We start from the raw sequence: 24,004 nt of genomic DNA, 5'->3' as shown, positions 1-24,004 counted from the left end.
CCAGGCTAGCGAATAGTTTTATTCTCCTGCAACCTGCACACACACAAATACCTTACTGCCCGTGCCCACACTCGGCCATCCAATCTAGTCCCGCACGGCACTCTATTTTGTTTGGTCTCTAGATTGAGTGTCCCAATATGCATATTTGATCTACAGGGTCTCCATCTATTAGAACTCTATGATCCACATTCTACACCTGTTCAAATGATAAAGCGAGAGAACTTGGGTTGCCAAATACACTATATTGTATTTCAGCATAAGATGTGTCATAAAAAATATAAAGAAAAAAGATAATCAAAACCATTTTGGTTGAATGATTTGCCAAATAAGACCAGGGAAAAGAGAACTGAAAGGTGAACATTCTATCAGCTTTTTATTTTTCTTTCCGTCCCCATCTCTCACATGCGCCTTTTATCCCCAAAGCCTCTGTGGTTGTAAATCACTTTAACAGCATTCCTCAATGCATACGTTGTCACATTACATGTCTAACTGTAATCCAGCGCTATGCCATCATCTTTCAGTGCATATCAAAGCCACTCTCAGTCAAATGTGAAGCACATTTATTAAGCATTCAGGACCTCTGACAACATGCTCTGGCTCAATTAAGGTTCTGTGAGTTCACGCAAGATTCTTGCAGTGACGGTAGAGGAGCCATGGACAATACACCCACCCTGACAAATCACTAACACATGAGAGCTGATCAATGGACATTACTGTGTTACTTATTATTTGCAGATGCTTTTCATTTGTGAAGGTTCACTACCTGCAGGGACAGGGCTCCAGTGGCAATCCGAGGTTAAGTAGCTTGGTCAAAGGTGTGATAGTAATTAGGTTTGACAGAATATGATCTTGGTAAGCCGATAGATCTCAGTAAACCAGCAACCTTTTTGTCTTCAACCAATTTACCAGAGCCCCAATGCATATTAATCAAACCCTCTGCATGTTTTGTTGAAATTAACAAAGCCAAACCTGCAAACCTGAAGATACATGTAAAACAAAAAAGAGGCAAACTCAACTTGAAACTTGTCATTTTGTTTGATCCCAATTGACTACTTTGCAGTGGACAGTGGTCTACTACCCTCCAGTCTATGCAACATTGAGTCACCAATGCATAGTCTTGCTGGCCGACTACAAAGACTGAGAGCCCCATTTGGGATCAAATCATGGTGTAAAAGTTCGTTTTTCCCCAGTTGGCTACAATGCAAACAAACCTTCTGGCAATTATAATAAGGTGTAATACTTGAACACTAAAATTAAACTTCCAGTTTGAAAGTGTATATTTGTTGTCTGTTCATTCAGGTCAGCGGAAGCTGAAAGCAAAGAGGGATAACAGGAGATAGAAGTAGCATGGGACTTCCGCAATTACAACTACAACGCAGAGCTCCAGACTGCAACCAAATGTCAGAGATCTCACTGGTGCCGCCACCACGTTGTCCAATTGATAAGAGCTGACATTTCTGTTGTATATGAGAAACTTCAAACGTTTACTCATGAGCCGATCTTTGATCACATGACACCGTAATTGTAACACATACAAGTGTCAAAACACTTCAAAAAGGTGATTCGCTTCATTTTGATCGCTAGATATCAATGTTCATACCCAAACTATAAACTTTTATCCCAGTACACATTTATTCCCTGCTATTTAAATTTTTGTAACACATAAATAACGAAATGTGTGGTCCAAGACCATGAAGCTGTTTATCTGTACATAGCGGGATACTGTACGTAGCGTAAGCTTTAACGTAAAGAGAGCCTTCACATCGGAAGCATGACAGTTGACTTACCTCCAGTCTCTCGTTCATTAACATGGGCCGCAACAAATTACACGCTGCTTACGCTCTGCTGACACTTGTGACGTGAAACAGCCATGGTAATAGACAGCGGAATCGTTGTCATTTAGAAATAAGATCGTGTGGGCGTTTGAATCAAGATCGCAATCTTTCAACGATTAATCGTGCAGCTCTAGAACAAGTTATAGAAGGCTCTTCAATCCACAAATCCCCAACATTCACCATTGATTTAAGTCAAAGCTCTTAACTATTATGTAATATTATATCTAAATATTAAATGCTATTTTTAATGGGATGACCAAAAGCGTTATTTGTTCATCCTTCAAAGATTGTCCCCATTTGTAAAACTAAAAGTTTCAAGATGTTAAAAAAATAACACTTGTTGACACCATGGGTGCAGCGACGCAATGATCTTACACAGCGCCTGAAAATAGGCTTACTTCTGTCAACATAACCAACGTGATAACCTGCTTGCACAGAGAGCGTGCTGGGGACTATTTTCAGCCGCTGTAATATCATTGCACCGCTGCACCCATTGTACGGCACAAAGTTCCTGGATTACTACGCAGGAATGGGAGTATAGTTCCTAGCCATATCGGTCTAGAAAATCGCAACTTTTCATATTCCGTCGGTCTTAGTACACAATGTAACTATACACATCACAACGTAACTATACACAACACAACATGTAAATTGGCAAATGTTGGCATCATTTTGTCACTTATTGAGCAGTAGGCTAGCTGGAGCCGTTTACCTCCAGTCTTTGTGCTAAGCTAGGCTAGCGGTGGGTGCATCAGATGTATGGCAGCGGTATGGCACGCACGGAGATGAGAATGGTATGTATGGACTTCCAATGGGAGTGAAGGAGGTAATCCGCCAATTACTGATACAGTTGGATACCATTGCAAAAGTTCCAGTTCTACTTAATTAAGCAGAAAAGTGGCCTAATGGGAGAGGGAGGACTGCAATTACAGCAAAATCAGGCAAACCAAGCAATACGTCACATCTACATCAAATACAGTGGCTCACAGGATGGGCTGGCCATGAGCTAACAGGCTGTAAACTGTGCTGCAACTGGTGTAAATTGGTATAAGAGTAAAAAACAGTTGGAGGTTATCTGTTGCCTGACTGGGAAAAAAGATGACTGCAAAGGCGTTTGAACGGCAGCTTAACGTTCCATGTTTTGAAAATGGTCAAAAGAGTCAGGAAAAAAATAACTGAAAAGAGAAACTCCAATTTCTCAGTCAGCAGAGAGCTGTCTTCTCCCCCAAACTTAAACCTCCCAATTTTGCTGTTGCAATCCAAATTATTACAGCTGAAATCTGGAAACCCAGGAGCGCAACAGTCCAAGTAGTTGTGGGTGTGGGTTTAGAGGTTCCCCTGAGGGACTGCTCTGGTGCTGTGTAAACATGGGTGGATAGAGAGCAATTCAACAATTCTCAAAGGTCCTGACATTTTAAAATGTGGTTTAAGGGTAATTTAGACAAGCAAGAAGGCCATATAACTTTCATCTTAAGAGAGCATGATTGTGCATGTTTGGTGGGTGTTATTATGTAAAAACACCTGTGCTGACAGTTAATGCCCCTGATCTGGAAAAACATGAATCTGGAACCAAAAGGTAGGAGGATAAAAGAACAACAGATGGATGGATTTCTACTTTCATTGTTAGATGCGAAAGTCAGAGTGTCCTTCTCTATGTAATGAGAGTTCCAGTAGGGAAACAGCTTCCATAATGATCATGGCGTTTCTTAAAGGGCATATTGCAGGTTAGAGACTCCAGTGAGTCAATGTATAGAAAAATAATGTAGGAACTAGATTTTCTTTAAAATATACTTTAAAATACATTATTAAGGCTTTTGGAGTCGTTTTTGTGAGAAAATTTTACTTCCGCATCTAAAAATACCAAAACCGGACGTGACATAACGAGAGGGAGTGCGGTGAATTTCAATGATAGGAAAACAATGGATCGCAATGACAGCTCGGACGCTGAGGACATTATAAATGTTTATTAATACTCATATGGCAGACCACAGCCATACAATTATGACACACAATTAGGGACAGACCAGGATTAGACAGAACAACGATTACAGGAGACAGATTGAGTATTTATGTGAGGAGAAACAGTGGAGAACAGCGGCAGGTGTCTCGGAGAGAGACCAGTGTTAGCACAAAGCTAGCTAACGATATGATCACTGTGCTCAGATCACAACACTGTACTGATTATTATCATGTATCAGGCAATAGCAAAGCTGGTAACGTTGTCATCTAGTAAGTTATTGATTTACTTACCAATAACAGAAACTTATAGGCTTTGACCATCAGGAAAAGTCACACTCGTTATTATCCGTCCACACTAAACGTTATGTGATATAACGTTATCGGTTTCTCATCACGACTGATTTGGTAACTTACAAGACTCACGCCACGGTGCACAGTTCACGTTTTCTCCGAGCTACATCTCTGGCGGATCCGGGACCGTCACATCTCCCGCCGGCCGCCGAACCACAGACAGTAACGTTGTGTTTTATGTTTATCCTTTATTCATTAATTCTGTATTATGGGTTTATTTCGTGCCGATTCACCGCTAGTGTGAGGATGTATATGACGTTATGAGTATGCATTTGAGTGAACTTGAATGTGCATACATGGCATGAATAAAATATCACATAATTCAGAACTTTTTTTCGAAAAAGTGTGAGACTGTATTCATTTGTGTTAATGCACATACTTTGTATTCATTAATGTAAACACGACGGCAAAGAAGCATCGCGTGTGGATGTTTATTCATCCTTTAGGTACACACTGGCTGCGTGACACGAGCTGCACCGAAAGCGCGAGCTAGAAATAGAACCGATGCGACACGCAAGAGTGCTGGAATAAATGACATTTTTATGTGTGAAAGTCTCTAGGTTTTGACATAAATGCAGATATAATTGTAATTAAAAATGTATATAATATAGATTTTCAGATATTGCACCTGCCAATGCAGAACAAAATATTTTGTAGCCTATTCGGCCGTCAATACTGCCGAGTGCTGACGTTGTCTTTGCTGTATCAGTAGGCTATATATTTATATAAATGTTTATTTATATATTTTATGTTTAACATGAAGTATAGGCCTTCCACTACGTCACCTAGCAGCAGCAGCGCCGCGTCAGACACGCTTCTGGTGTGCAAAGACACAGAAAACGCCACGCAGCTGAAACGCAACAGAAACGCCACGCGTGCAGTGTGTAGCCGGTGTACAGATAGAAAACGCCACGCTCACGTCACGCAGCCAGTGTGTAGTCGGCCTTACATGAGTATAACAATGTTTGACTCCATCGTATCGCCGGGATGATAATCCTCCGGTCTAAAGCACTATACACACCACCGTGTATTTTGAAGAAGATGCGCGAAGGGAAGTCCCGTTTCTTCATCTGCACAAATGCGGCACCATGCAGAATTCCTAACTTTTTTTTTTTAGGAAACCTGTGGACTCGATGCTCTGACAGGCTGGATAATAATTTACCATGACAATGATAAATTGGAATAGAAAAACTACCGAAAATACACAGACTCTACTGAATACCAACCTATTCTGCACTGAGCCAACGCAGAGCTCGGCGAACCACTCCCTCTCGTGACGTAATATGACGCGATGTTGAAAAAAAGTTTTTTTTCCAAGCGGCCAACAAAATGGCCACTTTATCTACTAAATTTGTGCTCTTATGTCTTTTTAAAACATTTTAAATCCTGCACTACCTTTTCATATGGTATTTTCATACAAGGTTATATATTAATCTCGAAAAAAATTTAACCTGCAATATGCCCTTTAATCCCTCCAATGGGAATTCATTTGAGACTCTTGAGAAATTATTACGATGACAATGCACCACAGGAAAGAGACCACCATTTTACAGCGCAACAAAAGCCGCTTTTCCACCATCAGGCCAAACCCTTCTCATTGCTTAACCATTCAATTCTGTGCCAGCCCAGACAGTACGGATATTGTTTTCCACTGAGGAGCTGATAACAGAGTTCATTGGAATGCAATACAAACCGTTGTCTTGGTACCGCAAGAATTTACAGACGATAAGAGATGTAAATAGCGACCATGTTATGGTGGGAGATCAGATATTTCTTTTAATTGTATTATTATTATTAACAACTTGCGCTAACTTCCCTCAAATAGCAGGCTTGTCCAGCTACAGAGAAACTGGCAGCCAGGCAAAAGACAAGTGACCAATCCTGAGTGGTGACGTCCTTATACGCATTCTACCAGCAGAATTCCAGGCAGAGAGCGGTTTGTAATCGTTCTGTGCCAAACCAAGCTTAGATGGAACTTAATACGTGGAACCGTACCTTACTGCTCTTAGAACCATTTGGCCTGGCGGTGGAAAAATGGATAAGTGTCAAATTCATATTCATGGAATTTGAAAAATATGTAAATACAGTAACACAACACAATCTTAACCGGGGCCAGTGCAATTGAATTCAGGTAACTTTACTCCGTAATTTTTCACCGTACACTGGCATCATGAACCTTTTACCAGGACAGACACACCCAGGAAGAACTTGAGGTGCCTTGCTCAAGGACATAGAGGTGAATAGTTTATGGATCACTTCTTGATAGTAGCAACAACCTGACCAGGTTTTTACTTTAAAATCCCTACATGACTGTATGGTTATCGTTAACATAACCAGGAATCTTGGATCTGCAAAAGTGGGCATCAATGCCAGAATGGACCTAAATGAGATTTTGCAGTTGACAGTGCAGGATGAACAAAAACTAAGACCATTTTTTTGGGAGTAATATGAAGATGAAAAAAGGGTCAATTTTGATTTCATACTAACTTTAATATGACCTAATGAACAATCTGTTATTTGATATCTGCATATATTCACTGCTATGTGACTATAAATCCACATTTTTATGGTGGGAAGGGGGTTCTTTTACAACTATGTAACACACCTGGTCATTAACAAGCTTTGGGAGTTTCTTAAATCGCAACCTCATCATAATTATTTTTGAAAACAGAAACAAATAAACCAGCGATGGGGGTTTGATTCACAACTTTAGAGAGCTGTGTTTCATTTGAAACCTGGAACTCATCCGAGGGAGCCTGTAACATATTGTTTAATCTCATTGAAAATGACGTGCCCAGAAAGTGGACCTAAATACCAGTGCAGGATTTTGGCAGATGTCCTGGCTCCTCACCCTCATTATTTCACTCAGATACTTATATGAGCAATTATATCACCTAATTCAGACTGCAGGCACCCATGTTTCTATCCTAATGAAGCTCTGTCATAAATCAGTTGGACCTCTCGTCTTTCTTGAATGACACATGTTAACAGTGAAAAATGACAATCATCTTTCTTTTAAGAAGGGTGAAAGAGAGTAGGGGTAGAGAACGGTTGGAGCAGCAAGAATATGAAAATTGCAGTCTTCTATGTAGTCATATTTCTTGTCTCCATTTTAATCTCTCTTATCCAGCTAAATCCAGCTGCTCCTCAGACTCATGATTCCAAAAAGTTTTTTTCTTTTCACATATTTGTTGTGACTTCATTAGACTTGTATGCAGCTGCCAAAGCTATGGAATAGTGGTTAAAACAAATGCTCCAGGACCTATTGAGCTGTAGTCCTCATGCAGGAGTCGGGTTTGAATCTTGAATTTGGCTTGTCATGTAACAGTGGTTCAGGATGGCATGGGACACTCAAATTTTCTAGTTCTCAATTCTTATCAATTTGTCACATTGAAATCAGAAATGTTCAACTCAACTATCTCTGTTAAAGGTGCATTCAGTAGTTTTTTAGCTAGTGTTAAACTAAAATCACTGGCTTCCGGTAAAGGCCGTATGCGAGTCGATTTCCGGTGGAAGAGTGACCTCTGACCCGACGCATGGCGTATTTGACGAATGCGGAAGCACAGAGGATGGAGCAAAACAAAACACCGGTCATTAATTAGAAGTCTTTAACGAGTATTTCTAAAGAGAAATATGGGAGGAGCTTGAGTTTCTTGCCCAGCTCTATTTGTTTGAACCGCGAGAGGCGTCTACTCTCACATGAGCTTTCGCTGCTCCTAAATCCTACGTACCATTCACTCCGTTTACAAAGCTTGGAAGCTAGGATATTTTTTAATATAACTCTGTGTTTGGCTGAAAGAAGAAAGTCATATACACCTAGGATGGCTTGAGGGTGAGTAAATTATGGGATAATTTTTGGGTGAACTAACCCTTGAGATCAATATTGGTTCATAAAAATGAGAATCGATTAAAAATCGAGAAATTGATAATTTTTTACAGCCCTACTGCAGCATATTGAACATATTGGTTTCTTGAACAGGTAATCTGGCTATGGGATAGCTGCAGGTAATGGACCAATTCAAAACACATAATGAGGGTTGCCATGTGGGCTGTTCACTTGGTAATACAAAGTGAATGGTTAAAATAATCTGTTGTACTGAGCATGGGATGCTAGCAAATTGGTGGAAATGGGTGAAAGAATGGTACGAATTATGAGGGTGTTTGTAGGGGGGTCCGACATCCCTAATAAAGGCTTAAAATACTTAAGTTTTAATCCTACATGCTACATATGGAACATTTCAACACCATTTTAAAACAGTATTTCAGTAACCCAAAAAGTTAAAGGGTAACTTCAGTGATTTAGCATTAAGCTTTGTATTTAAACTGGGTCATTTCTGTAGTAGAAATGTGAAATTATTTTTGAATTTGGTGCCTTCTAGACTGAGAAAAGACATGTGGATGAAAGACAACAACTCCCAGAATGTACTTGCTTCGCTGCCCTACGAGGCCACTCCGTACACCGTCGTTTTGATCTTCATAGTAATACAATCATTTCATTCAGTTAGAGAATAAACACTAAACACTACAATTAAAAACTGAACGTGTCTTTTCAATAAAGTGTGAGTGAGCCGAACGAAAGTCACGGCACAGACGCAGCAGTGTCAGATTTCATTCCTCACGTAGAGCTGAGCAGAGCTGAGGTAAGCGCCAGTCTGGCACGTTTTCAGATCGCATATGGAAGCTAAACTATCACAGGAATTCATTGAAAAGTTGAAACACTCACTTTACTCAGCACCGCGCTCCGTTATTATGATTGTCCGTGCGGCCGTCTGTGTCTTACATACTGTGCGTGAGATCTCTCCCCTTTGGGCGGGTTGATAACATGCGGAACAGCTCCATCTAGTGGCTGTAGTCTTTAGCCTCTGGCCAAAAAATCCTCCGATGACTCAATATTACGATATTTCTATCGGAGGAATTTTTCCAAAAATAAAATGCATAATTCTCTCGTCTCAGGGGATGAGGGGGGAAAGAACCATAATTTGAATATACTACCAGGTTTCTACTGATACAAAGCCTAATGCTAAATCACTGAAGTTACCCTTTAAGATTACAAGAAAGAGTGTGTATTTGTACCTAAGAGCAACATGGCAACTGTTGGCTGCTTGAGCATTAGTATCAGTATCAGATGGTACACAAACAAAAACAGAACTATCATTATTTATGACTGTATATATAGCAGTACCCACCTTGGTGCTAGCCACACCAATTTCTGGGCCAGCGTTGATGTGAACGCCACAGTCCGTTTCTCTGGAGATGGAGCTGCCCACAGTGTTGGTGATGCCGACCGTCAGAGCGCCTCTCTCCTTACAGTAGCGCAGAGCCAAAAGGCTGTCTGCCGTCTCTCCTGAACACACACATCAGAGTTCAGATGCCTGCCTTTTCTCAAAAACACAATACACACACACACATACACACACAAAGCTAACCTGACTGACTGATGAAAAAGCACACATCATCTCGGAAGACAGGCGTGTTTCGATCCAGGAAATCACTGGCCAGCTCCACCATGACAGGAAGTTCAGTCAGTTCTTCCAGTACCTGACGAGTCTAAGCAGGAAACAGAACCAGCAAGAATTATGTCCTAATCAGACATGACAATAAAATGAAAATATTTGTCATATCATATCATTTTTAAAACAATTTTATTTGGCTTTAATCTTTTGACTTAAATCACAGCCTTTTTTTCATTATAATTTTCCATTCTTTTTTGGTGAAATTTCACAAGCACAAGGGTTTATTCCACATCATTAAATAAACCGACATCATGATTTCTATTGAAATGATTGGATTTCTCCCACAAAAATTAGTCGAACAACAGTAAATGAGACTTTGTAAATTCCCTCTTTGCATGTAAAATTAGTAAAAGTAGGTCCAATATTCTGTGCTTCCCCATCTTTCAAAAGCAGTCCATCTACATAACATTATACTGTTTTTGCAGTTTAGTGTCAGTTGATGATCTTTTCAAAATGAAATGTTTTGAAAAAGCTACACAAAATGTTTCATAGCACACTGAATCGATTTCTCCTAATATGGCCCTATTTTAAAGCTGGACTTAAACTTGTACATGTCTCTGTGGCCCCTTCCCACCTGACATTAACATGCGTTTCATATCCGGACAGTCTTCAGCTGGATTGCGTTGTCACCTTGGATTCCAAGTCTCCAATGTGATCGGATTCAAATATTTCAAAATGATTTCTGTCTTATGACAGGCAATAAATAAGAAATGTAGTCTATTTCGTTTTCCCATTTAGAAGCGGTCTGTGAAGATTCAGCAAAGATGGAAAAATCAAGCACAGAGAAAGGCATACGCTATAAGACTTTTTCATATAAAGGTTTACGGCCTTTGTTTAACAATTTGGACAAATAATTTATTAGCCAGTAATGTTAAACAAAGAAATTGAATAAAGATGGAGAAAGGCGGAGAGTCTAGATGAAACCGTACTGTTCCGGACACAGTTAATCTTAAATCTGTTGACGCATCTATAATATGGTTTGTTGACAATAACAACATTTTTGAATAAACATAAAACAAGACAGTCTCGCTAACGTACGTTTCTGTCGATGGATCCACATGCTGGCTCCCCAATAATACATTACAGCACCGATAATCAATATCATCATGCGTCGAGACAAAATCATCAAATCGTGGATAAAACCATCAATCTTTGTAAACTCTATCGTATGCTCGAAACATGACCAGTCATGGACGCCGTCATCACCCGGGTGATGATAATGCGCGAGCGCAGGTGAGACCTGAACAGCACACGTTGCTATCTGTGTTCAAACTAAACTCATTTAAGCCTTGCCAATTTAAACATTCAGGAGCCAAAAGATATGAATGAGAACTCCGAAACGCGTACACTCAGACAGCGCATAAATTCACAAAAAGTTATCTTTCAACTCAAACTCTTGCGATTGAATGGACAAATTCACGTCATGTCAACATGACCGTCTTGGCGAGTATCCTAGAAGACATAGTCTGTTATGCCTTAAGTGAATTTATACAGTTGCGAAAGACAACGCATGTGTACAGTATCAGTATTTTGGATTTGTGCATTATGTCTTAAAGTGACAGCAGCCTTTACTGCAGTCTGTTTTTTTTAATGTTATTCAAACAACAAAAGAAGAGGAAATCACGCACTGCTCTTGATTGAATATTTTTTGTAACTTTAATAAGGATTAATCTTTAATTTAATAGTCAAAAATACGCTATTTTATTTCATATTTGATTAACTGTTAGACCTACCTGAAAAACACATTTTATTTGTATCTTTGCTCTATTGTATTTATTTGCGCTTTTGCTTGCGGTTTGATTCTTTGTTCTTATTTTCTTTCTTTTTTTGACAGTAGTCCTTTTTTCCCTGAACATAGCACATGCCCAACCGTACAGAAAACGTGAACCTAAAACCATGATACAAACTGAACCGTGAGCAATTTACCGTTACACCCCTAATATTGACATTTCAGCCATTGGCGATATATTGGTTGCTCAAATCAAAGGTTTTCATGTACGAATTAGCATGTACAACTGTGTTGAATGTTGTTAGAATCTGTCCCCGACCAGCTCCAAACGTGGTGTCACAATTTGTCTTCAGTTCGAGATCCATTTGCTGGACAACCCAACGTAATGTCAGGTGTGAAGTGGGCATGAGTTTGTTTGTTTAGTGATGTACATACTGCAACTCCAGCATGGTAACTGGTCCCACAGGCGATCATGATGAGCCTTCGACATCTCTGGATCTCTTTAATGTGGTCTTTCAGCCCTCCCAAGGTCACTGCACGCACAAACACACACGTTAAGAAAATCCAGTATACAAGTAGAAAATCCAAGAAAAATCAGCTATTTCCAGTAAACTTGCTACTAATCATTCTACTGAAATCTGACTCGAATCAGTCTCGAGTTAAGGACAATAATGCATTTTATTTTAAGTGTAAATATCTTAACATTAACATTTATATAAACATCTTAGTGTTATCTGGTAAATGTTTGGAACTATCGTTCCAGTTAAATCCATGTAATTCTTTCTAAGGAACTGTAAGTTCCCATGTAACTGTAAAGACCCATGTCTGGTCCGGAAATGAATCACTAATCTGAGCACAGCTGGGCTCACCTGTGTTGTTCTCAAAGTTAACTCTTCCTCTCATGGTGTTGACCACTGACTCTGGCTGCTCAAAGATCTCCTTCTGCATGAAAGAACTGAAGTTTCCTGTTTTTAAAAGAAGAACAAGAGTGATGTTAGCAAGTGGTAAAGTACATCAGAATAGGTTTATTGTGGTGAAGCATGAAATGGAGCTCATTTGGTTGTGTTGAGTGAATTAAGTCATATTTGAGGAAATGTCATCTGGAACTGATCTAGTCTTAAATAGCATCCAGGAAGCATTATAAGCAATGACTGAAAAATCATTATCATAAATAGCAGATTACAGACAGTCTCTTTGACAGGATTAAGAGATTTAAGCCACTGACACCAGTCAAAACCAAAGCCCATCATTTTCTGCTTAATTACAAACTCTTCATTAATTATTTTCTCACAAAATCACTGAGAAAACATCAGGAATGCGAGAATAACTTGGAGGGAATGCTATATCCCGAATTTAGGTCATGAGAATTGTTTTTTTTTTTCAAAATAGGTCAGATGAAATGTAAGGGGGTGAGAAGAAATTGGGGAATGAGTAGATGGAGGAGGAGCAAAAAAGGAGGAGAAATGCAAAGCAGTGCACATTTGAAGCGATGCACTCCCCTCTGGTGGACGGAGAGCAAGTTGCACATTTTGTTCTCTGATACACAGCTACTCCACAAACTCAATCATAATCTCTGACTCCACACAGTCAGTCAGAATACTCAACTGCAATGTCACTTCCAGAAGTCAACTAAGGGATATTTTCATTTTTGGGTGAACTAACCGTTTAATACAAGTGCACAAGACATGAATGACCCATTTCCAGACATTTCTGAAATGCATTTGATTAATATTTTTAAATAATATTAAATTTTAAATAAATTAAAGATCCATCTTTGACTGTTAACGAATTTCAGGTGTAAGGCCATTTTAAGTTTTATCCCCCCCCCCCAAATTCTGTTTAAGATTCAATTTTTTCTGGATTCCATTTTAATGTTTTGATTCTCAACATTTTGCAGTATAACAATGGCATACTTTTTGGTTTTATAAACATAAGAGTTAGAAATCTGACACAATCAATTCAAAGAGCAAGAAAGAAAAGTGCAATGAAACAAAGACCTCTGCCAAAAATCTGCAATATATTACATCAAAAAGATGCAGAGAGAAATGAAGCACCTCCTACAGCTCATTTACCTTAAACAACAGTAACTAAAATGATTAAATGTTCCTGTAATGGGAATTAGTTCATGTAATGGAAAATGCTAGATTTCAGCCATTACATTTTTTCAGATTGTTTGTTTCAGTACAACATGCGATAGTGGTACCAAAAGCCAAGTTGTCATAAGAAGCTGGTGTGTTGCCTGAGGTCATGGCACAAATCAATGTTTGAGCACATGCTTTTGGTGAGTTATTGTTATTAGTTGCCCTCTTTGACTCGATTTATAGGCAGTCATTTCTCTCTTAAAGTTTCATATGGCAGGAATAAATTAAAAAAGCTGCATTTTGTTTGTCCTTAAACATAATGAAAACATGTTTTAGCCCTGCAATCTTAATGTGGGTCACACAGGGTGTGGTTGGTTCAAATCCAATCATCTGTGTATTTCTCCCATGACAGTTCTGTAAAACCAGTTTAATCACGTCTTCAATTTCTAAAAAAAAAACATCACTCAATCATGTCAGAGGAGTAACCTCAGACTTTACAGGGGAAATATGATCAACAAAAATGAATGCTTCAAACATAGCAAATAATTAGCATAAAACAGAGAGATTGCATGTGTGCATGTCAATTTCTGATTATTCTCATTTAACCAGACTGTTGACTATCAGCCAACATGCAACTGACAATGTGCAAATAATAATAATACATTCTCTTTCACGCCTTGAGCTTGAATGGACAATTTCACACATATTTATCTCAAAATGCCCGCCTTGGCGAGTATCCTAGTAAACATAATCGGTTATGGCTTAAGTGCTCGTGAACAGTAGAGAAAGACAACGCATGTGTTTCAGTATATTGGACACGTGCATTATGTCTAATATAGCCTAATATTCCTGCTGCTGTGTTTTTAATGTTAATCAAACAACAAAAGACAAAAAAAAAATCACTCCCTGCTTTTTACTGAATAACTTTTTTTGTAACTTTAATAAGGATTAACCTTTATTTAATTTGAACAGTGAAGATCATATGCAGTGCTATTTTACATTTACTTTATTTAATTTCTGTATCTGAAAACTACTGTTAGGCCTACCTGAAAAACATAAAAAAGCACTGGGCTGGATTTTCCGAAACCTTCTTAACACTACGTCATTCTTAAGTTGTACCTTAAGGTGTATCTTAACGTTAATACGCGTTTCCCGAAACGATCTTAGTTAAGAATACCTTCTGTAAGTCATTCTTTCGTAGGTTGGTCTGGAGCACTCTCAGCTATACCTCATCTCTATTGACAGTCCATTTCGATAGTGGCCTCCACTGTTTCTTTACATCTCAGTTTATACGAATATAATTCTGCTAATTGAAGTGTTTTCATGCAAATAATACTATTGTAATTACACTGATGGTTGTTAGCTTTTTAAATTATATTATCCAAAGGTACATCAACTGGCAAACCATTATGGAGTCTATTTAAAGGGAATGATTGTGGAGGGGAGTTTGGTCAAACTATGGCAGTGATACAGCAAATAGTTGTAAATCAAAGACGGCGCCGTCCGCGGAGCCATTTCTATGTGCACTATTTAATCCGTGAAAACTTTAGTCCCCTGGCTACCATGTCAAAAGCTGCAATTCAAAATTAATTTAGCCTGCCACGGCAGCAAATTCAGCAGCTTTTAGATCTGGTTGGTCTGACTTTTTTTCAAGACAAACCCGACGAAGCTCCCCGAAATTCAGCTGCTGACGCTCTCCTCTTTCTTTCTTTTTTCTCCACTGTAGCTGTTGATTATGTTTCACGTGTTGCGGCTTTATTGAGTAGGTCATCCAATAACAGAAATTAGTTATTTACACCAATAATGTGATGCGGGCTATTAACCCTGCTTGTGGAGTAAATGAAGACTATGGCAAAATATATAAATGATAATATAAATGGCATACTTAGTGGGTTGACGCGTTTGGGCATAAGAGGTTGCAGGTTCGCACAATCATTTCAAACTTATATAAAATATCCACGGTTTTGGATTTAGCAATTTGGATTACATTTATGATAAATGCAAATTCAACTATTTCTGAAGTGCTTCTATTAGGCTATAAAGAGCACCGCTTTCTCACATAACGTAGTTTAATAGCCCCTGCATAGAGTGAATAATCGATTTTTGAGCCATTGATAAACCAATCCAGCACCGCCGCCACGGACAGCACCTGCTAAAGTCGCACTTAAGAAGGTATACCTTAAGCAACCTCCTAAGATATAGTTTGGGGAACACGCCTAGAAATGGGATACCTTTAGTTAAGTTATACCTTCAGAGTATTTGTAGCGCGCTAAGAGACAACGTTATCGGGAAATGCAGCCCTGATTATTTCATTTGCATCTTTGTTCTATTCTGTTCATTTGTGCTACTGCTTGAAATTTTTTATTATTAAATGACAGTTTTACTTGTCTTTAATAATCTTTGAAATTTTTATTAGTTAGATAGTATAGTTTTAGCCAGGGCTTAAAAACTGAAAAAAATATCAATCGGTTCACTCCGAGCAGAATCGATATTATAGCGTTTCCGTTTTTGCGTTCCTCAATAAACATTACTGTTCCGAAAACGGTTTGATTTGAAAAAATACCGGTTAATAACGTTATTTTAATTTAGCCTATACTTTAAACAAATATGTATAAATAGACTTATTTTCACTCAATAATAATATAACGCATGGTAATTAAACTTGAATATTTATTTCATGACATTTTTAAAACCACAACAGAAATACATGCATTAATTACAAGGCATAAACAGCGGACCTGTTTAAATGGAGCGTTAGACAATCGAAAGTGGCTCTTATGCCTAATTCTTTTCAGAAGAGTGATAACATTCTTTGTATAAAACTTTTTTTCAACACGACTTGTTTTAAAAATTGCATGAATAAAGAATAAATAAACTGGATAACCATTGCTCTTTTAATGCACCGTCAACTGCTAATTTCAAAGCAAACACTGTGCAACGTTCCTGCATCCCATAATCAAATTCAGTCGGCTAATAAAGCTTGATCATTTATTGCAATATAACATACAATTTAATACGAAGCATCAACCGTGTATATAGAAAACATTGACCTGTATTGGCAATCTGAAAGACTATAGGAAAAATGTTGATAGATATGCTATAGCCTACTTGGACAGGCTTAAACGGAATCCATAAACTAGCCTAAATCAGTCTATTTGAGCTTAAAGTCCGTACTACTTATTTAAACGTTCGAAAAGAATGTCCTCCAATACCTGCGCTTTCATTGATGACCTCAGCGGGGAAAGAAATGTACTTGAGGCATGAAAATGCGCGCTCTACACTGACTTTCTTACCGGTAGATTCATAGATGACTGCTGCGCGGGCATTTCACTCACGCTTGATACGTCAACGTTACATGCCGTAGGCTACTACTCAATTCATGATTGGTCACTGCCAAATTAAAATATTAAAGAGAACGATAAAATAACGTTATTAACCGGTTAATGGTCATTTCAAATTAACGTTTCTGTTCAGAACGATTCAAATTGATTTTAATTTCGTTTTCGTTTTTGTTCCTCTTAAAATTTTGTTCGTTTCCGGTTTTCGTTTTCGTTCCTTGAACCGGTTCAGAGCCCTGGTTTTAGCTGTGGTATCAAAATTGGAATCGAGAATTGTTCAATTTCACTGGTATATAACATTTTGGTGTCAATCTTATTTATTACTATGCAAGGACACATGGGTCAAAAACAACAAAAACAATAACTATTTTATTCATACATTACTTTTTTTTGTGGCGGGGCCACTGAAAATTGTACCATTGAATTCATTGAATCGAAAATCGAATCAAATCGAGATCTTGTGAATCGGAATCGAAGCGGCACATCTGTATCAATACCAAGCACTAATCTTTACTTAAAACAATCAACTTTTTCCTGAGAAGTGACATGAACAATGTTAAAGGTCCTGTTCTTCGTGATCCCATTTTTCAAACTTTAGTTAGTGTGTAATGTTGCTGTTAGAGCATATATAATACCTGTAAAATTATAAAGCTCAAAGTTCAATGCCAAGCGAGATATTTTATTTAACAGAAGTTCCCTTTCAAAGCCTACAGCGAACGGCCGGTTGGGACTACATCTCTGTACATCCTGCTTTAATTGCGTCAGTAGAGCAGTTTGTCGACTAACCTCCGCCCACAAGAGTACGCGAAAAAGGGGGCGTGGTCTTGTTGCTCCCGCGTGGATAAGAGGAAGTGTTGCGTTCGGTTGCGTTTGTATAGTTTGTTTGTCGCCATGTCGTCGAGACGCTGTTATTTTCATCCCGGAGTCAAGTCACCTTTGTTTGGCTTTCCCAGGGACGCTGGCACAATCAGAACTTGTTACGTGTTTCTGAAGGAGGGACTTCATAGAACAGGGAAATCTTTCAAGCCGTTTTGAGGACAGTGAAAACAGCAGTATACAGATAAGTAAATTGTGTGAAAAATACTGTGTTTTTTTACACGCGAAACATGAACACATGTTATATTGCACACTGTAAACACAATCAAAGCTTCAAAAAAACACGAAAAACGGGACCTTTAAATCTATAGTAATTCCTCTGAAAGTTCAATTTGATCCAATTTGGATATATATGGTTTATATATATATATATATATATATATATATATATATATATATATATATATATCGTCAATTTTCCCAGGGGAAAAACAATGGCTCACAACAAATGCTGTAAACTATACGGGAACCCTGTAAAAACCTATTAAAGGTTGAAATGATTTGTGTACAAACATTTTAATTGCAGGCAGCTTTTATAATAACTAATTAAAAGTATTTTTCTTTAACAATAAAGCTCCTCTCTAGAGTTATTTTACTTGGTTGACTAACAATTTATGGTTATTGAATAGCTTTTCTGAGGTAAATGTAACGTTATGTAATATTGTTTACAAGCTGTTTTACTGAAACACTGATTGAGCGATTACAAGAGACATGATACAGTTCAGTAAGTTCTACTGTCTTTCAACATACGATATGATGTTCATTCATGTTTATTTCATGCTTTAAGTAGTAAAGAGAAAGAGCCAGGCAATCAGTTTGGGACTGGTGATTTCAATCAGCTCTTGCCATTTCTGTACAACATGCATCTGTCCTTACCCTTCATGATCTGCTGCAGTTCCATCTGAAGGGTCTGGATGGCGCGGGCCGGATGATCTCCAGCGGTGCGCTTGATCCGATGAATGGAGAGACGGCCGTCACTCACTGCCGCAATATCATCGTCCTCGAGGAAGATGACCTGATTGGTGTGCTCGATGACAGCACTGCAGGGACAAAAGGACAGACAGGATATAGTTCTGTCGTGAAACTCCAGATGGCGCAGACTGATGGGTCCTTAATGCAACCCACATTATCTACAAGGCAGAAGCTGATTGGTTTCTATTGCATCTGTAGCTGATGAGCTTGCTGCTCAACATTAAAAAAAGTAGGTCAATGCTGCTGTAGCAGTTTACAGTGCACTTTCAGAGTCCCCCCACCTTCCCCAGCTCCACTTGTATAGATCTGACATTTTCTAAAGAGACTTGATCGCTTTATATGATGAACCGATTCTTTTATTCACTTATAAACATTGATCAGCTCACACATCAGTTGTGGTAAACGGAAGCTCAAGCATGTTCGCTTGACGTGCAAGAATTAATGAGGTTCATTCTTGTGTTACGCAGCACATTTGAGCTTCAGCAAGAACCAATGAGATTCATTCTCACGTGTTACGCAGCACGTTTGAGCTTCCACAAGAACCAATGAGATTCATTCTCACGTGTTACGCAGCACGTTTGAGCTTCCACAAGAACCAATGGGGTTCATTCTCGTGTTACGGAGCACGTTTGAGCTTCCACAAGAACCAATGAGGTTCATTCTCATGTTACGAAGAACAATTGAGCTTCAACAAGAACCAATGAGGTTCATTCTCGTGTTACGCAGCACGTTTGAGCTTCCACAAGAACCAAAAAGCCGGTTCATTCTTGTGTTACACAGCACATTTGAGCTTCAGCAAGAACCAATGAGATTCATTCTCACGTGTTACGCAGCACGTTTGAGCTTCCACAAGAACCAATGAGGTTCATTCTCGTGTTATGCAGCACGTTTGAGCTTCAATAAGAACCAATGAGGTTCATTCTCGTGTGTTATGCAGCACGTTTGAGCTTCCACAAGAACCAATGAGGTTCATTCTCACGTGTTACGCAGCACGTTTGAGCTTCCACAAGAACCAATGGGGTTCATTCTCACGTGTTACGCAGCACGTTTGAGCTTCCACAAGAACCAATGGGGTTCATTATCGTGTTACGCAGCACGTTTGAGCTTCCACAAGAACCAATGAGGTTCATTCTTGTGTTACGCATTTGAGCTCTACAAGAACCAATGAGGTTCATTCTCGTGTAAAATGCAGCACGTTTGAGCTTCAATAAGAACCAATGAGGTTCATTCTCGTGTATTAAGCAGCACGTTTGAGCTTCAATAACAACCAATGAGGTTCATTCTCGTGTGTTATGCAGCACGTTTGAGCTTCCACAAGAACCATTGAGGTTTGTTTTCACACGTCAAGCAGGTTCGGTTGAAATTCTGTTTATGTTCGCTGATCAATGTTAATATGTGAATAAAAGCCTAAATTCAATCTGCTCATCATATAAAGTGATCGTGTCTCTTCAGAAAATTTTGACTAAACCTCTCAATTCATATGGATTAGTTTTACAATCTCTTTATGAACTTTTTTGCAAGCGTCAAAGTGGAAGCTGTGTAGCTGTCAATGGAGGGACAGAAAGTTCTTGGATTTCATCAAAAAGATCTTCATTTGTGTTTTGAAGATGAACGAAAGTCTTACGGGTTGGAAATGACATGAGAGTGAGCAATTAAATCACAGAATTAAAAATTTTGGGTGAACTATCCCTTTAACAGTGTCAATATCCATTACCATACTAAACTCTTCTGAGAGTTGTCAAGATAGAAATGCATTTAAACACCTATTCTGTTTAAAATCCACTCGATTCTGCTTGGGTTTTGCCCCAAGGCTTGATAAACAAATACAAACAAATACATTCTCTCTGAAAATGCACAATATATGGATATAACCAACAAAGAAAGTGAATGGAAGAGACAAAACAGAAAGGAATTGACCTGGCATCAGATGCAAAGTAGTATTCCACAGCTTTCTCATCCACAGGAAATAGACACGTGTCCTGGTCCAGCCTGGGCAGGGTGCTGCAGCTCTTTTTATCTTTAACAGCTAAATAAAATATACAAATAACATTCATCATTCATTATAGAACATTTAACAGATGGGAATTTAACAGAAACGTGCAATGAAGCAGGATACTGCATGTAACTGAGTTATGCATGACAACATACTCAAAAATGCATATTTGTGCATGTCATGTTCTTGCCACTATATGAATGCTTATTGATCTGCTATAAAATGACACTTCATTTTTGGTCTTTGGACAAATATTTGAAAGGACATTACTTCCATTGGACAGATTGGCCAATGGAATATGAGCATGTTGCAGGGTAGACTTAACAGGGTAACTGTGTCAGTTATTTGCAAATATACATTTTTTGGAATGCAGTGTGAGGCAGTGTGTGCAAACTCACAGGAGCGATACAGGATGGGGATGTGATCTGTTGACAGCTTGTGGTCACTTCTTACTCCAATCAGTAATGGACCTCCTCTCCTGGATGGATGCACAGAAACATCAGTTTGAGAATTTATAATAAGACTTGTTTAAAAATTTGTTTGGCTGATTTGCTTTTAGTTATTGTTGACGGCTGTCAATCGATTCGTTATTATTTTCTTTGTTAACGCATTCAACCACATCAGTTCAAATTAGTTTAAAAACAAAAGTCTATTTAAAAAGTTGTTAATTGGTTAATTTAAAAAGTGTGAGCAAAAATAATTTGCTGCTGGCCTCTGCATTAGCCCTCAACAGGTGTTGACATTGCGTTTCTATGAAAGGCATTTCACTTGCTGTGCTTTGATAATTACATTTTGGTAACACTTTACAATAGCGTTAAAGTACTAACTAAAATTAACTAACAATGAGCAATTAATTTGTTACAGTATTTATTAATTTTTGTTAATACAAATAAATTGTTAGTTCATGTTAGCTCAAATCTATTAAATACTTTTTTTTAATAACTTTTTTTTTGTTCAAAATGAACAAAATTTCAATAATGAGCCAATACATAATCAATCCTTGTACCATTCACTATGGTAAGCCTTTTAGGCGTTTATATTTTAGACCAGTCCAGATGGTATTTGTGGGAAATTGCGTATTTACGTTATTCGCCCATGTTTATCTCTTCATATCCGGAAATAGAAAAAAGGTTAGTCCGGCTACTTTAGGACATGTATGGTGTGTATAGGTTAGTTTTCACAGCAATGAGCGAGATTGGTTGACATGGATAAGCGAAATCTTGAACCTCCAGGGAAATCATCCGTTTAAAAAAAAAAATTGCGGAAGAGAGGAAAGTCTGCTGGCAAAAAGGGAATGCGACAGAGCTTGTAATAAAACCAGAATCAACATTGGCTAGGCTTTCTGGAGATGGCGAGAACTGAGGGATTTGAATGGAGATTGCATTTTCATTACTCAATAGGGGAGTATTTTATTGAACAGATACTGTCATATGTAGCTTTCTAACGGAGTTCATTGTAAAGCATTATCTATTGTGAAGGCTCATTTATGAGCAGTATAATAATCTCTCTCTCACTTTTTAGTTATGAGAAAGAACCATATTCATCCTCACAGTCAGAGCAGAAGCACAGCCAAAACAATGTTCTTCCGCAAAATGCATGCAGTTTTCTTTTTAACCGCTAGAGGGCCAAAATATACATGGTGTACCTTTAACAAATACAACTAGTTATTTTTTTAGTAAATGTTGAAACAAATAACATTAAATAAGATTACTAAATGTTTTAGAATTATTTTTCACTGTTAGGTCATGTGAACTAATGTTGTTAACAAAAGGAATTTTATTCTAAAGTATTACCTACAATTTTACTATACAAAGACTGCAAATTACTTTTGTTAAACATCCCATCTGGTTTAATTTAGAATTGTCCATAAATAATGACTTTCACCTTCTTTTCCCTGATAACAAGAGCTCTGCTAGGTAGGTGTATGTGTGTGTATTGCCCAGTGGGGACTTCAACCTGAATACACACTGACTCATGGGGACTCGTGTCACTGTGGGGACCTAAACTGAGGTCCCCACAAGGAAACAAGATTATAAATAATATATCTTTTTTTTTTGGGAAAATGTAAAAATGCTGAAAGTTTTGTGTGTTGGGTAGGTTTAGTGTAAGGTGAGAGAATATAGTTTGTTCAGTATAAAAACCATTACAGTCTATGAAGAGTCCAAACAAAGATAGTGAACTAGACGCGCGTGTGTGTGTGTGTGTGTGTGTGTGTGTGTGTGTGTGTGTTAAGTATGTTGACTTAAAAGGGATAGTTCTAACGATAGAACTATCGTTTTAACTATATCAAGTTGATGTTACCTGCTGCCCACTGCCTCTCCTGGATAGTGCACACTTTTGAAGACAAGGGCAAAAGCTCCTTCCTAAATAGAGAAGGCATCTATTACCACATCATTCTCATTACTCATGACCTTTAGATCCTCTCGTCAAAGTGACAGAACAGGTGTTTACTAGTTGCTGGGTGACTTGTTCCACAAGGGTGGCGAAGGTGATGTCGCTCTCCCGGTTGTCATACATGTACTTCATCAGCTTAGCGATGGTCTCTGTATCCGTCTCAGACTCAAACTCATAACCTTTACTTTCCTGTACACATAAAAACAGAAGTGGTCAAAATATAGACACATGTTGGTTGGATAAATGGATGGATAGATAGATGATGCCAAAATGTTTTACTTGCCAGAAACTTCTTCAGGTCTTTGTAGTTGGTGATGATTCCATTGTGGATGACAATAAACTCTGCAGGCAAATAAAATCAACACAGTTACAAAATTATCCAAAATATTCTTTCACAGATTTGTTCAACTATATATTTGTTATGAAAAGCAGGCTGTTGGTAACAGACCGTTGTTCTTGTCTGATCTTTGCGGGTGGCTGTTGACAGGGCTGGGGACGCCATGAGTGGCCCATCGAGTGTGAGCGATTCCCAGGTGCACGTCGAACTCCACGTCAAGATCAACATCCTGCTGGTCTGCAGAACAGATGATCAAATACAAACTGCTAATATCACATTTCAAATAAATAGTGACAGTATCACACTAGAAAATAGAAATATTCTTTAGGCAAGTATACATGCACTTGGCCAATGCACTGCAAGTGTGGGACCCATTGTACGATAAAGAAAAGGAATTTTATTCAAGTTGGTTTCACAAAACGTTTATATAGTTTTTCAAAAAGTTTACCTGTGTTGAACTTAAATGGTTGTAATTCATGAATGCTTCCCAATACAGACCTATGGTCTCTTTTTAATGAGTGAAAGCACTTAAAAAAATGTCAGTGTAAAAAAAAAATTATTTAAAGTTCACACAAATTGAGCCCGCTTAAAGGTTTTAAAGGAACGCTCCACTTTTTTGAAAATAG

General features: G+C 38.3%; 1 protein-coding gene across 1 annotated transcript in view; it reads right to left on the bottom strand.

Annotated features, from left to right (window-relative positions):
• Nucleotides 1-24,004, bottom strand: part of gfpt1 (glutamine--fructose-6-phosphate transaminase 1) — a 56,714-nt gene that overhangs the window by 18,097 nt on the left and 14,613 nt on the right. Inside the window, exons 4-14 of the mRNA XM_079826965.1 lie at nucleotides 23,490-23,615; nucleotides 23,325-23,383; nucleotides 23,099-23,230; nucleotides 22,949-23,010; nucleotides 21,046-21,125; nucleotides 20,572-20,680; nucleotides 18,559-18,722; nucleotides 12,257-12,352; nucleotides 11,823-11,920; nucleotides 9,572-9,692; nucleotides 9,332-9,489 (exon numbers count right to left, since the gene is read on the bottom strand). Coding sequence (XP_079683091.1) covers nucleotides 9,332-9,489; nucleotides 9,572-9,692; nucleotides 11,823-11,920; nucleotides 12,257-12,352; nucleotides 18,559-18,722; nucleotides 20,572-20,680; nucleotides 21,046-21,125; nucleotides 22,949-23,010; nucleotides 23,099-23,230; nucleotides 23,325-23,383; nucleotides 23,490-23,615 — 1,205 coding nt within the window. The remainder of the gene's footprint in view (nucleotides 1-9,331; nucleotides 9,490-9,571; nucleotides 9,693-11,822; nucleotides 11,921-12,256; nucleotides 12,353-18,558; nucleotides 18,723-20,571; nucleotides 20,681-21,045; nucleotides 21,126-22,948; nucleotides 23,011-23,098; nucleotides 23,231-23,324; nucleotides 23,384-23,489; nucleotides 23,616-24,004) is intronic.

Source organism: Gobio gobio (genome assembly GCF_949357685.1).
Source record: "Gobio gobio genome assembly, chromosome: 10".
NCBI classification, from domain to species: domain Eukaryota; kingdom Metazoa; phylum Chordata; class Actinopteri; order Cypriniformes; family Gobionidae; genus Gobio; species Gobio gobio.
The sequence above is the reverse complement of the archived record's forward strand: the minus strand, read 5'-3'. Positions and strand labels throughout refer to the sequence as shown.